The sequence below is a fragment of the Rana temporaria genome, chromosome 2 (assembly GCF_905171775.1).
Source record: "Rana temporaria chromosome 2, aRanTem1.1, whole genome shotgun sequence".
Lineage (NCBI taxonomy): Eukaryota > Metazoa > Chordata > Amphibia > Anura > Ranidae > Rana > Rana temporaria.
This window is the reverse complement of record NC_053490.1, coordinates 262,642,254-262,657,954: the sequence shown is the minus strand read 5'-3', so window position 1 is coordinate 262,657,954 and position 15,701 is coordinate 262,642,254. Positions and strand designations below refer to the sequence as shown.

General features: G+C 44.2%; 1 protein-coding gene across 2 annotated transcripts in view; it reads left to right on the top strand.

The window, feature by feature from the left end:
• Nucleotides 1-15,701, top strand: part of LOC120926720 (uroplakin-3b-like protein 1) — a 63,403-nt gene that overhangs the window by 12,133 nt on the left and 35,569 nt on the right. Inside the window, exons 2-3 of one of the 2 annotated variants that reach the window (XM_040336876.1) lie at nt 4,692-4,844; nt 11,024-11,234. In XM_040336876.1, coding sequence (XP_040192810.1) covers nt 4,692-4,844; nt 11,024-11,234 — 364 coding nt within the window. The remainder of the gene's footprint in view (nt 1-4,691; nt 4,845-11,023; nt 11,235-15,701) is intronic. The other variant, XM_040336877.1, reaches the window with a different exon arrangement.

Below are 15,701 nucleotides of genomic sequence, written 5' to 3'. Positions count from 1 at the left end.
GGGGGTTGGCGGCTTACCTCTATCTCTACGCTGGCAGATGTTGGTGTCCGCACAGGGGATTCAGTGTGTGCACTTCCAGTCAGTCCATACCGTGTGGTTATGGTACACGGCCGACCGGACTGCAGGAGGACGCAGCGGTGCGGCAAGGGCCCTCCCTGCTGGGGCCCCTGGCCAGCTCGGGGGCCCCAGGCAAATTCTTGCTTTGCCTGTCGGGTTCCGACGGGCCTGCCTATTACCCTTTCACCTCTTCAACTACTACTTTTATTCTTTTACCATGTTGGGTAAATAAAGCAAAGAAAAAGAAACACAATGTGTGGAAGTTTTCTCAACTCTCATTGTATACCCTAGACGGCGAAGGAATAGAGGTAACATGCCACCCAAAACAAACCAGCAGCTCATTCAGGGGGAGTGCTACATAAGTACTGGATGTACTGCTTTATGTGAATTGTTTGAAGGGCACACATGAATCTTTGCATTTTCTCATATGTAATATAAATGTGCATTAGGACGTATACATACAAGAACATAGGACACAATATCAGGGTATATATATATTTTATTTAGCTACAGTAAGCACAGGTCACACAGAAAACACAAAAACAATACATAGTATAGAACTGTGAATAGAAACACTTAAAGCGGGAGTTCACCCATTTATTACATTTTTTTTTTCTCCCCTTAGATTCCTGCTCGTTTGGTCTAGGGGAATCGGCTATTTGTATTAAAATATGAGCAGTACTTACCCGTTTTCGAGATGCATCTTCTTCCGTCGCTTCCGGGTATGGGTCTTCGGGAGCGGGCGTTCCTTCTTGATTGACAGTCTTCCGAGAGGCTTCCGACGGTCGCATCCATCGCGTCACTCGTAGCCGAAAGAAGCCGAACGTCGGTGCGGCTCTATACTGCGCCTGCGCACCGACGTTCGGCTTCTTTCGGAAAATCGTGACGCGATGGATGCGACCATCGGAAGCCTCTCGGAAGACTGTCAATCAAGAAGGAACGCCCATTCCCGCAGCCCATACCCGGAAGCGACGGAGAGTATGCATCTCGTAAACGGGTAAGTACTGCACATATTTTAAAACAAATAGCCGATTCCCCTAGAGAAAACGAGCATGAAGCTAACGGGAAAAAGTGCCCTCTAAGGGTGAACCCCCACTTTAATATTGCTTAACTTAAAAAAAGAGGGACAGCCATTCTGTTTTCTGTTTTGTTTTGGGGTTTTATTTCCTTGAACTTGATTACCTATTTAAAGTCAATGCAGGTTTTCTAATCTGTCAAGTATTTGGAAAAATCACTTTTTTTTTGCAGATAAATATAATGTAGTGTTAAGCAGGCCATAGATGGTTTGTGCTTCAGCCAGTTCAGCAGGAACCGGCTGAGATACAAACCATGTGTAGGTGGGCTGAATGTACCCAAGGTGATCAATTGATCAACTTGGGTACAACCAGCCTGCTGGATTTTACATGCAATTATTGCAAGCAGTTGTTATAGCTGCTAGCAATAATTACTGTCTCCTCTTTGTGGGGATGTCCCCTTCTCCCCCCCCTCCCTCAAGAGAATGCAGTGACTCAGCTGGAGGGATTCACCCATCAACACGGCAACCTTTATTGTGTAAAGTCTGATATTAAAATATGAATTAATTGGTCAGTCTGAGAGATCAGAGACCAGATGCTCCAGTGCCTTGATTACATAGGCAGTAACTAACAGCTCTGTTGACTATTTCAGATGATTGCTGTTGCCCACTCCCAAGATAAGCCTTTGATGAAAGTGTCTGGTTGCGCTCTCCTTCCTCTATAGATAAACATGTATGTTCAGAAATTTCAAATGCACAATTATGTACAAACCTTTGAATAAAGGGTATAGCCTGCCTGCATGACCAACTGCTTTGTAGAATTTATGGGTGGTTTTAGTATGAAATGGTTGAATGGAGGTCTAATGCTTGACTTGATCAACTGACCAACATTCGGGCAGACCCTGCTGAACCTGATTTAGATCCAACTTTGGACAGCTTTATGCCCCATTCACACCTGAGCTGTCTGTAGCAGGAATCACAGGTGTTTGGAGACAGCCGCAGCTTTTTTCCCACACCCCCCCCCCCCCCCCATCTTCCTTCATTCGCAATAAGACCCTTAAAAGCTTAGTTAGAATGTTCCCATAGTCAGTACAGTACTATAATCAATATAATATTACATCAAACCTACAAATACAATTGAATGAGATTAAATGTAGTTATGTTAGATATGTAACTAAAGGCAACAGTTTTTTTAGTTCACCTGTCAGGTTTTCACTGCTGTCTGTGCCCCCATTATGGAGATTCACCCCCTATTTGTTCTTTTTAACCGTTGAAAAAATAGAGAACTCCGTGCTATGGTAATGTATTAAAGAAGCTTCTCCCCTAAAGTGGTGTGAAAACAACTTTAGCAATGTGGGGGGTGTATAATAATAAAGGGGCGCGAATAGTAGGTGATAGATAAATCCCAAATTCTATCTTGAAACAATATATTAACTATAAGGTCAACAATGCAATAGTGATTTAAAGTGCAAGTGCTTATAAAATAACTTTAAAAAATAGGTGCAAACAGGTCCAAAAAATGCAGCAATGTTCACTAAATGATAAGCATTGGTAAATCCATGCATCAAATGGTTGACTTGAGAGTAGACACCATCACCACGGAACAGATATCAAACTGACGACACCCCGATGAAAGGTAGAGGTAAGTGCCTACTTACCAGACCACCATGACCCTTCGTTTTAAAAAAAGGATCAGGTGGAGCGTTAGTATTTTTTTCAGGCGGCATTGGCGTTCGGCCATACAAAGCAATGGGAAGGCTTTGTTGAAAAAAAAAAAAGGTTACACACTCGCGGCAAAATACGCCGCGTACGCGGCGTATCTTGTCGCGGAGGTGTGAATGCAGCCTAAAAGAAAATCCCAAATTTTGGGTCAACACTAAAATTGAGGACACTAGTTCTGGTGACACCCTGGGATTCTCTGACTTTGGGGGACTTTCCTCTCTCTTCTTATTTTGGCTATAGGGCAGAAATTGAAAGAAAATCTCCTCTACTCAACTAAGATGGCAAAAAAAAAAAAAAGACTGACAGGGGTTAGAACTCTTCCTTACTCTATCCAAAATGAAAAAAACTCTCTGCTTAAAAGGACCAATACAAAGATGCTGCAGTGAATTTGTAATGAATCACATAGGTTGGACAACAGGCCTGAACGATGGACCTAATGGGAATCATCAAACCCTTATGCCGCGTACACACCATCACTTTATGTGATGAAAAAAAATGACGTTTTTAAAAACGTCACTTTAATTGACTGTGTGTGGGGGAAAACGTCGTTTTATGTCTTGTAAAAAACGACCAAAAAAAATTGAAGCATGCTTCAATTTTATGTGTCGTTTTTCAAAAGTGCACTTTTTACTTCACAGAAATTGACCGTGTGTAGCAAAAAACGTTGTTTTCTAAGACGTTTTTTCATCCACGCATGCCCAGAAGCTACTTATGAAGCAAGCTTCAATGGAAAACGTGGTGGAACGTAACCTCACTTGCAAGAACATTGTGAGAAAAACGATGGTGTGTAGGCAACTTCGTCTTTGAAAATTGAAGTTTCAAAAACGTCATTTTTTACTTCACAGAAAGTGTCATTTTTTTTCATCACATAAAGTGATGGTGTGTATGCGGCATTAGACAAAGTCTGACTTAAGAAGAGCACTTTTGCATGAAGAAATTCCCAATGATTATTAACCCCATTCCTTACTGGGCCATAATAATATGACGCCGGCAGGAACCCTCCCTCCCTACGGGTGGACGTCATATGACGTCCTTTCTTCCTGGCCATCTAGGGGGCGTGTGGCACCGCTCGTGACCCGGTGAGCGAGACCAGCGGCCTGCAATCATGGCAGGAGTGTGGATCTGTGTGTGTAAACACACAGATACACCTCCTGTCAGAGGTGAGGAGACCAATGTGTGTTCCCAGTACAGAGGAACACACATCAGTCTCCTCCCCTTGTGAGTCCCCCCCCTACAGTTAGAATAACTCAGTAGGGAACATATTAACCCCTTCAGCACCCCCTAGTGTTAACCCCTTCCCTGCCAGTCACATTTACACAGTGATCAGTGCAGTTTTATAGCACTAATCACTGTATAAATGTGAATGGTCCCAAAAACCTGTCAAAAGTGTCCGATATTTCTGCCGCAATGTCACGGTCACCGCCATTACTAGTCAGATCGCCGCCATTACTAGTAAAAAAAAAAAATTCCATAAATGTATCCCCTATTTTGTAGACGCTATAACTTTTGCGCAAACCTATCAATATACGCGTATTGCGATTTTGCCAAAAATATGTAGAAGAATACATATCGGCCTAACCTGAGGGAAAAAAAATGTATTTATTTTTTTAAATGTGATATTTATTAAATCAAAAAATAATTGTGTTTTTTTTTCAAAATTCTCGCTCTTCTTTTGTTTATTGCGCAAAAAATAAAAACCGCAGAGGTGATCAAATACCACCAAAAGAAAGCTCTATTTGTGGGGGGGTGGGAAGTATTAAAATTTGGGTACAGTGTTGCATGACCGCACAATTGTCATTCAAAGTACAACAGCTTTATAAATTGGTCTGGGCAGGAAGGGGATGAAAATGCCTTGTTGGAAGTGGTTAATAATGTGGCTGTTTGTTTGTTTGTTTTTTAGATGTGTCGCAATATCAACCAACGTTATTAACAAACCCAACATCTAACACAAAATATAAGCCGACATACAGTACGTTTGTACTGGAACAACCAAACTGCCTTTTTACTCAGTATAATACAACTAATGTGTGGCTAGTTGTTGCAAAGAATGACAGTAAGTAGAATAATTATGCATTTGTATTTTCTTAATGTAAAAAAAAAGGATAATGGGTATTAAGCTATGTGTATTTAAAATGAAACTTTTACTGTGGCAAATCCATTTCTATGGCCCACCATGAAGTGTTTCTAAACCCAAAACCAAAAATTTGATATATTGCAGCCTACTAGTCCTTAGATATGGTGGCTGCATTTGTTTTCTTTTTTCATTATTTCCTATTGTTTTCACCTGGCCATCCTGCAAATAACATACTTATTGTCCTACGTTGTAGATGGCTACACTCATTCACTCCATTGTATCTATACAACATGGTTGTCACCTAGGCTGTTCTCCTGGTTTAGGCTACAAAAACGTTTTCCTCTCTCCATTACCAGAAGGCAGAGGGATTTCTAGTTTACAAAAGATAGCTTTTGTGACGGAACGTCCAGCACCCAGCTTGGGTGTTTCCGTCAGTATACAGCTTCCTCCAGTCTGGACCCAGGAACCAGGTATTGTAGCTGAGAACCCAAGGATTAGACAACACTAGCTTAGGTGCAAACTGGAACTCGAACTGACTTTATTGTAAATTCACACAGAATCTATAGCATGCAAGATCAGGTAGAGTCTGATCTCATTATTGTATACAATGCAAACTGTAAACAGGAATATAATTAACACAGCTAAGGAACAGCCAACATAAGCATACATTGTACACTGATTAAACAACTAGCCACCTAGGCAAGTGTAGGTGACTTAGTGCCCACCCAGATCTTTCGGCACCAAGCCCACCTAGGAGGCACACAATGGGGCAAAGACACACATAACACCTTAAACAGATTATAGCAGGAAATCCCAGCATCAGGTTGGTTTGAGCTGATTATATTATATAACATTGGCCCTAAGTCTCATAGTCTAAAGTAGTCATTACTGGTTTGGACACAAATCTGTATCCTGGGCCTAGATTAACAGAGTCTGTATATTTCAGGGAGACAGTCCCGAAGCAAGCCCACTCCAAGGGTCCACCAGGCACACATCTCCCAAGAATAGAGCCACCTCAAAAGCCAGGATCCATAGTCAGTAGGCAAGAAGCTACCCTGCAGTCCCCTCCAAAAGCCCCAGTCCTGGTTGGGTCTGGTACAGCTCTGAACGAAGATAAGATTGTTTGGGCTTTTAGTTTATTTCACAGGAAGTTAAAAGTTCACTGGCAAGATCTTTTGGTATTTTCTATAGCTGCTGAAAATATTCTTATGCCACGTACACACGGTCGGAATTTCCGATGGAAAAAATCAGACAGAATTTTGAAGTATTGTGATGAAATGTAAAAACTGTAGAGAAAATAGAAACTGTAGAGAAAATAGAGACGGGGATTTGGTTTAAAAGGGAATTTGGCTATTCCAAAGGGGATTATCTATCCATCAGAATATTTCCGTCGGAAATTCAGACGGACTTAGAAAGAGAACATGTTCTCTTTTTTTCCTCTGTATGGAATTCAGACGGAGAAAAAAACATGCATGCTCGGAAACAATTTGACGCATGCTCGGAAGCATTGAACTTATTTTTTCTAGGCTCGTCCTAGTGTTGTACATGTTCGGAATTTGATGTGTCCGTGTGTATGCAAGACAGCTTGAGCAGAATTCCGTCGGAAAAACCCGTAAGAGTTTATTCAGACGGAAAAAACGGTCGTATGTACGCGGCATTAGCCTGAAAAACAAACAAATGCAGCCAACACATTGAAGGACTGCTAAGCTACAATATTATAATTTTGTTTTTGGGTTTAGGTATTGTTTAAGTCTCATGTTTAGCATCCACCTAAAATGTATAAGTGATCCTCTTTTTGGATAGATAATCCCCTTTGGAATAGCCAAATTCCCTTTTACAGCGGTTGTAAACCGCATATACAATTTTTTTTTTTTAAACCTGCAAGGCAAAAGGCATAATCAGCTAGTATGCACCGCATACTAGCTGATTATGAAATACTTACCTCGGAACGAGGTGAAGAGCACTTACCTGGTCCACGCCGAGCGAGATGTCATCTTGCTCCGGCGTGTCTTCCGGGTATCGCCGCTCCAGCGCGGTGATTGGCTGGAGCGGCGATGACGTCACTCCCGCGCGAGTGCGCAGGAGATTTAAATTCTGCAAGGTCCGGCGGCTGCCGGTCCTTTCGCCGTGGATTCCCCCTGCGCATGCGCAGCTGCAATCAGCGGCGCATTGCGAGGGGAATATCTCCTAAACCGTACAGGTTTAGGAGATATTCTTACAGGTAAGCCTTATTATGGGCTTACCTGTAGGTAAAAGTCAAAAAGTTTGGTTTACAACCACTTTAAACCAAATCCCCATCTCTATTTTCTCTTTTTACATTTACAGTTTTTTCATTTCATCACAATACTTCAAGGAGGGTCACAGATGGACTGCCACAGAGCAGTCTGCTACTAATAGAAAGTTCTGGCAATAGAGCAGGTACTCATTCTCCAGTAGTGATTGGCAAATACATTTTTGAACCCTCAACTAGAGGACTGCACGGTTTGGCAAATGTGTGGATCATAGAAACTCCAGACTGATTTGACAATGTTTATCTAGTAGTCTTTGCATTGAAAAAGCCACAAAGTAATAGAAGTGGGGAGGAGTTGAAACATGAAAACCCCCAAGATGCTGCTTTCATAAACCCTAGTGGTCCAAGGTGTACAACATTCACCGATAACTGCATAAAAGGTCCACTTTCAGCCAAACACACCAATCAATATAGCCAGCTGAAGCAACATGTATATGTATATGGGCGATTAGGACCATACACCTACCAGATCAGTTTAGGGCAGGGATGCCCAACCCATGTAGTTTGCAGACCTCTGATGTGGCCCGTGACCTCCTGATCTGGGATGGAATAGAACACTGTTATTAAAGGTCAGTTTTATTACTAAAATCACAGGGTATATATGCGCATATCTGTTCTGCAGTGGTTACTGGGCTGCTTTCAAACTCATCCGTAGGTGCAAAACAGTGCACCTGCGGGTTACCTTCACTGAGCTATAAACTTCTGTTATTACCTGTGAGTTTGGGGAGTGTAAACTGCAGCGCATCTGTGCGAAAGCAGCCTTGGGCTCCTTTCACAAGGTCAATCTGAACCAATTGGACTCTCCATTCACCTCTAAGGCCCCGTACACACGGTCGGACTTAACCAATGAGAATGGTCCGACGGACTGTTTTCATCGGTTCACAGCAGAAGTGGCCTGATGGTCAACAACTCGCATTCGGCGCTTCTATAAGTATTTTTTCCAATCCAATCCAATCCAATGGTCTGATGTGTGTACACACCATCAGTTTAAAATCCGATCGGGTCAGAACGCGGTGACGTAAAACAAACGACGTGCTGAAAAAAACGAAGTTCAATGCTTCCAAGCATGCGTCGACTTGATTCTGAGCATGCGCGGGTTTTGAACCAATGCTTTTCTGTACTAACCATCGGTTTGGTCCGATCGGGCAGCGGTCCATCGGTTCGGTTTTGAAGCATGTTTTAAAATTTTGGACCGAGGGAAAACGGACCGATGGCCTATACACACGGTCGGTTTGGTCTGATGAAACTGAACTTCGGTTCATTCTCATCGGTTCGGTCCGACCGTGTGTACGGGGCCTTAGGCCCCTTTCACACTGTAGCGGGAGGTGAGCTGATGGTATATCGGCGCTATACCGTCGGAATTCGGTTTTAACCCCCGCTAGCAGCCAAAAAAAGGGTAATATCGCCGGCAATGCGCCTCTGCATATTGAGACATTGAGACTGCAGGGCAGAAGTTTTTCAGGCGGTATTTAGGCGCTATTTTTAGCGCTAAACTGCCTGAAAAACTCTTCAGTGTGAAAGGGGTCTAAGGAGTGGCAGATGTAAACTGACTTGTGTCTTACCTCTAATCCAATCCACAAAAAAAAAAGAAAAAAAAAGAGAGTATAGTGGGCTGTGTCTGTGTCTGCTCTGCATATGCAGAGCAGACACAGACCTGCCATCCACCCGCTCCACTCATTGTGGCCCACGTCCTGTTACCAAGTCGCTTAAGTGGCCCTCTCTCCTCAAAAGGTTGGGCACCCCTGGTTTAGGGTAAGGCTCGGTGCAGACAGGAAGCCCATGCAAATCAATGCAAGGCCGACGCTGTCCACGGCTTTCCGCAGGTTTTTGCATGTAATAGTGCATGGAGCAGATGTGTACCCCTGGATGCAGACAGTCTGCATCCAGGACCATACATCTATCCGTAACTGTAGGTAATCGTTCCATGTGCTATTACATGCAAACATATAGACAGTGTCAGCCTGCTATTGATATGTACAGACTTCCTGTCTGCAGATGATCTAAAAAAACCTTGGCAGATCCACAACACAAATGTGCTAGTCTGGGATGTATACAGCCCTGATTGGCCTTTTGCATGAGCCCCTTAGCCTCTTGTTGATAATCACCTAGTTTTTTCAGCGGCATGCTGAACTCTAAGGACCCTTTCACACGGGGCGGATCAGTAATGTGTCCGTCCGTGTGTCCGTCAGCTCAGCGGGGATCGCTCCGTATATCCCTGCTGAGCCGGCGGCTGACAGGGCGGTCCCCGCACACTGTGCAGGGACCGCCCTGTCTTTTCTCCACTCTCCCCTATGGGGGATCGAATGAACACGGACCGTCTGTCCCTGTTCATCCGATCCGATCCGCAGACGGAAGAAAAAATAGGGTCTTCTTCCGTCCGCAAAATCGGATCTTTGCGGAGGCGGGTGATTACGGGTGTCAGCGGATGCTTATGTATGTCCCTTTTTCATCCGCAAATGGATGGATGAAAAAGCGGACATACGGTCCGCACATGTGAAAGGGGCCTAAAGCTGAACTCCAGGAAAACAGCTAAATACACAGTATATATATATATATATATATATATATATATATATATATATATATACACACTACTGTATATCATAGCTGTTATATCTGCCAAAGGATGGTTCTAAAGCCTAAAGATTTGTTACCTTAACCACTTAAGCCCTGGACCATTTTGTTGCTAAAGGACCTGCGACCTTTGCGATTCGGCACTGCGCCGCTTTAACTGACAATTGCGCGGTCATGTCACGTAGCTCCCAAATAAAATTGACGTCCTTTTTTTCCCACAAATAGAGCTTTCTTTTGGTGGTATTTGATCACTTCTGCGGTTTTTATTTTTTGCGTTATAAACAAAAATAGAGCGTAAATTTTGAAAAAATATATATTTTTTACTTTTTGCTATAATAAATATCCCCAAAAAATATATAAAAAAAAAAAATGTCCTCAGTTTAGGCAATTATGACAATGGCAGTGAAGCGGTTAACCTGTAGTGGGCGCTGAAGGGGTTAAGTGTGCCCTAAAGGAGTGATTCTTACTGTGTGGGGGCGTGGCTTGGCGTGTGATGTCACTGATCGTCGTTCCCTATGACAGGGAACAGACGATCAGTGACAGTCTGACTAGGAAGCATGGGGAGAGGTTTGTTTACACTTACCTCTCCCCGTTCTTCAGCTCTGTGACCCGATCGCGGGACACCGGCGGCGATTGGGTCCGCAGGTCCCTCGGTCACGGAGTACCCCGACCGGGTCACGAGCACGCCACCGGTGGCGCGCACGTGACCCACGGCTGTACATATTAAAAGGGACGTAGCTGTACACCAATATGCGCAGCCATGCCATTCTGCCGACGTACATCAGCGCGCGGCAGTCGGCAAGCGGTTAAAACAGGGGTAGTCAACCCTTCAGAGGTTGAGAAGAATAACCTGGAAAACATGGAGGAAAGATTTGGGGGGTGGACAGTGGTGTCCTCTGCTCCCCACCCCCATAGCAGTGTCCTCCGCCTCCCCATAGTAGTGTCCTCTGTGATCTACCCACCAGCTTCCCTTAATCGACAGGTAGATCGTGATTGACAGGTTGTTGACCCCAACGTTAAAAAGCATGCTCTGCTTCAAAATTTTTGGTTTTAAGAAAGTTTGTTTAATTTTCTAATAAATGTGGGGTTAAATTGATGTTTGTTTTCAATGACAAGAAAATTTGACTTTTTTCCTTTAACGGTGTTTTTTTTGTTCTGGAAATTACATTCATTCCAAAGTCAAATGTTAAAAGGAAATAACATTTTGAAGTACTTTCAAATAACATTTGTTCAGGCATTGAATTTACAAAGAATGGCCAGCTATACATTTTAACAATTTCTTGTTTTGTTGCAGCTTATTCCCAGATTACTGATACAAATCTCAGCACCCCAGTCAAATATACGTCATTTATAAATAATCTTTCAAATTATTATCATACTCTACCTATGCCAGCTGGAGCGTACCCATGCTCAAACGGCTTAATTAATGCTTTGCTAATTGGTTCACAAAAAAACTGTCCAGGAGATACATTCTGCAATGGTCCACTGAAAAATGATACATACAGGTAGGAATCATTTTTATGTTTTCCTGATTTTTCTTTTGTGATAGTACATGTGTGCAAATTGTACACTAAATATGTGTGCAATTTGAATGCTTTATTCTCCACCCCCTTCCCCACTGTTCCACAAGTGTACATTTTTAGGGTGGGAAAGACTCATGGCTGGCCTAGGGGGAAAAGCCAGGTGATCGTTTGCCCTGGCAGGATTACTGCTAAACATTGAACAGATTCCTGTATACTAGAGATGCTAAAAGCTATTTGTTATTCAGACACTGGGAATCCAGGCAAACATATGAACACTGGTATAAACAAAACAGATACACATGGGTAGATTCAGTAAGATCGCCGTAACTTCGCGGCGGCGTAGCTTAAGGAATTTAAGCTACGCCACAGTAAGTTAGCGAGGCAAGTACATGATTCACAATGTACTTGCCTGCTAAGTTACGTCGGCGTAGCCTGAATCGGCGGGCGTAAGGGCGCCTAATTCAAATGTGTTGGGGGGTTGGGCGTGTTTAATGTTAATGAGGCTTGACGTTTTTTTTCACTGCGCATGCGCCGGGCGACTACATTTCCCAGTGTGCATTGCAGTTACGTACGCCGCACGGGCCTATTGATTTTGACGTGGACGTAAACGACGTAAATCCCGATTCGCGGACGACTTACGCAAACAACGTAAAAAATTTGAATCTCGCGGCGGGAACGGCGGCCATACTTTAACATTGTTATTCCACCTAATAGATGGAATAACTTTAGGCCTGTAATGCGCTACGGAAACGACGTAAATCGACTGCGGAGGCCGGGCGTACGTTCGTGAATCGGCGTATAAACTCATTTACATATTCTACGCCGGCCGCAATGGAAGCGCCACCTAACGGCCATCCAAAATATTGCAACCTAAGATAGGACGGCGCAAGCCGTCCTATCTTAGATATGTTTAAGCGTATCTCTGTTTGAGCATAGAAGTTGGCTGACCAACTGGTAGATCTGTTAAAGCAGTCACTGAGGACCTCTGCATCAGCTCTGCAAATGTTCAGCAGAGGCTTCCTCTTACTCCAGTAACCAGTGGACACATTTCTAGGGACAAGGAGGATCCTATAATGAAAGAAAAGGAGAGGGCTCCAAAAGCCACTAAATGGTCCAGCTGTGCAGCAAGACCAGGGAGCCAATACAGCACTGGCATTGCTATGAGTGGAGACATACTACTGCAAAATGTCCTCTGTGCCAGGGAAGGGTACACTAAGGGGGAAAAGGCCCCATAACTCAAGCTTGTAGACCGCTGAAAGCATGTCTCTTACCCAAGCATCCACAATGCTTCTTGACCAGATGTTTGTACAAGCTAATTGAAGCCCTCCCCACCCCACTTTCTAATGTGGAGGCATTCTTTAAAGCTGGCGGACTTGTCTACAGACTTGTGGGATTTAGGAGCCCAGAGTTTAGGGTTGAACTGGGTACCTGGCCTGGAAACCTCAAAGTAATGAAAGGAGCTTCTCCTGGCCTCAGAGGAGAAGCTTTCATCCTAAGCTTCTTCAGGTGAAGCAAGTACTCATACCACCTGTAATTAGAGTTGAGCAGACACCTGGATGTTCGGGTTCGGGTCCGAACCCGAACTTAAAAAAAAAAGTTTGGGTTTGGGAACCCGAACTCCGAACCCCATTGTAGTCAATGGGACACGGACGTTAAAAAAAAAAAAATGTGCGGAGGTCCCCGCAAATTCAATAACCAGACCCTTTAGGTCTGGTATGGATATTAAGGGGAACCCCGCCGTCAATTAAAAAAAAAATGACGTGCGGTTCCCCCTAAATATCCATAACCAGACCCGTTATCCGAGCACGTTGACCTGGCCGGCCGCAGAAAAGAGGGGGGGGACAGAGGCTGGCCCCCCCTCTCCTGAACCGCACCAGGCCACATGCCCTCAACATGGGGAGTATGTCCCCATGTTGATGGGGACAAGGGTCTCATCCCCACAACCCTTGCCCGGTGGTTGTGGGGGTATGCAGGCGGGAGGCTTATCAGAATCTGGAAGACCCCTTTAACAAAGGGGACCCCCAGATCCTGACCCCCCCCTGTGTGAAATGGTAATGGGGTACACTGTACACCTACCATTTCACGAAGGAAGTGTAAAGTCTTGTAAAAAAAACACACACACACACACCGTAGAACAGGGATATGCAATTAGCGGACCTCCAGCTGTTGCCAAACTACAATTCCCATCATGCCTCTGCCTCTGGGTGTCATGCTTGATGCTGTTAGAGTCTCGCTATGCCTCATGGGACTTGTAGTTTGACAACAGCTGGGGGTCCGCTAATTGCATATCCCTGCCGTAGAATAAAGTTTTCCCGAACTCCGATCCCGGACCCAAACTTTTTCCAATTATTCGGGTCCGGGAAAACCCCAAAGTCCGTACCGAACCCGAACTTTACAGTTCGGGTTCGCTCAACCCTACCTGTAATATCTTTTGTGAGGGCATCCAAAACAGCTTCTAATAGACATTCACCATCAAAAGTCATGCACAGCAAACCCTTCCAGTGCTCACTGGAGTGCTGGGCTGGAGAGGGAGTGGGAGTAGCCAGCTTCAGTTCTCAGCTGCACACTGAAAGCCAGCAGTTAATTAGGCAGCTGGGCGGATCCTAGCAATATGGTTGAATCTTTTCAGAGCCTGGAATGGCTCTGTGATGCTAGCTAATTGTGGGCAAAATCCCACTATTAGCTGACCCTGAGAGCAAAAGTAAGTGCACTCCTCTGACCCAAAAGAGAAGTATGACCAAGAAAGCTTTGGTCATACATCTCTTTTAACAAAACATTTGGGAGGTGTGAATAGATTTTCAGGAGTTTTCCAATCTCCATGCAAAATGCTTTCAAGTAGGGTGTGTAATAGAAACGTTTTAGTAGTCTTGGGATCCTTAAGGCCCATTTCACACTGAGGCGGTTTGCAGGCGCTATTGCACTAAAAATAGCGCCTGCAAACCGACACTAAACAGCACCTGCTGTTTCTCCAGTGTGAAAGCCCTTGGCTTTCACACTGTAGCGGTGCGCTAGCAGAACTGCTCCAAAAGTCCTGCTAGCAGCATCTTTGGAGCGGTGTTTACACCGCTCCTCCACCGCTCCTTCCCATTGAAAGCAATGGGAAACTGCGGCTATACCGCCGGCAATGCGCATCTGCAGAGGCGCATTGCCGGCGGTATTAACCCTTATTTGGCCGCTAGCGGGGGTTAAAGCCGCATTTTCCGCACCTCCAGCCCCAGTGTGAAAGGGGCCTAAAGGTCCCAGACAAATAACAGTGCTAGTAAAAGCTACAGCCTTTTTTTACTTTTTTCATGTGATATGCACCTCATCAATAAAAAATAAAAAAAATATTGTAGAAAATAATCCCCCAAAAAATATTGTAAAAAAATAATAAAAAAAAGACTGACGCTGTCCCCTGCCCTACTGACACCAGTCTTTGCTCTACTGACACTGTACACTGCTCTGCTGATTATACACGCATGTGTGTTTGTGCTCTGGGGTGCACACCCTAATGCAATAGGCTGTGCACACCAATGGCGTGTGCATTAGCCACTTGACCACACTTCAGCTCCCAAGAAGTGCATTGCTGGGCGCAAACAGCCACATTTGTTCATCATATTCTTAAACCGCGAATGACTGGGTTTCTGTTCAAACTCATGGTCAGCCTGAATCCAAAGCTAATTTTTCATTATACTTCTTTGCCAATAGGCCAGTCTGACTCTGTTTAAGTGCTTATGCGCTGACAGTTAACATGCTAACACGAGGGCGCTGCCATTAAAATGTCAGTAAAGGCCTTTTAATGATTTATACCTACCGGTAAGCCAATAATAAGGCTTACCTGTAGGAAAAGTAAATATCTGCTAAATGTAAACCGTTTAGGAGTTATTTACTTTGCAGCGGTGGTGATGTCACTGGTGCATGTGGACTGCACTCTCAATGGACTGCATGCTGTCCATACAGACAGCCATGCCCGTGACTCCTGTAATGCGTGGAAGTTATGTCATCACGGCTTGGTCAGTCAACCGGCTGCAAACCCAGAAGGAAGACCGTGTGAAGATTGAAGTCCCAGGGCAGCCATGACAGCGCTCTGCTGGAGAGCTTTGTTTTCAGGTAAGTCTTTCATAATGTGCTAGTGTGCAATGCATACTGGCACATTATGCTCTTAATTTGCAGGGAGAGAATTTTTTTTTGTTTTAAGTTTTGCGGTTTACTACCACTTTAATCTACTTTTCAATCAGCAGGTTGAGGGTTTGTCCCCATTAGGGAAGTTTACCCTCTCTTTTGTATATGTGAAAAATAAAGTGAGGTAAAATACAAAATCATAGAGTTGTCCCCAGGACAAGAAGAAAATTGAAAACTTCTAATAGGGACAATGGTTACATTGACTTAGTCTAGGAGAGAAAATCCCCTCATTAGAGTTTTCCTCTGACAGGAAGTGAGGGGAAATGTCCCCAATAATACACAGACAGC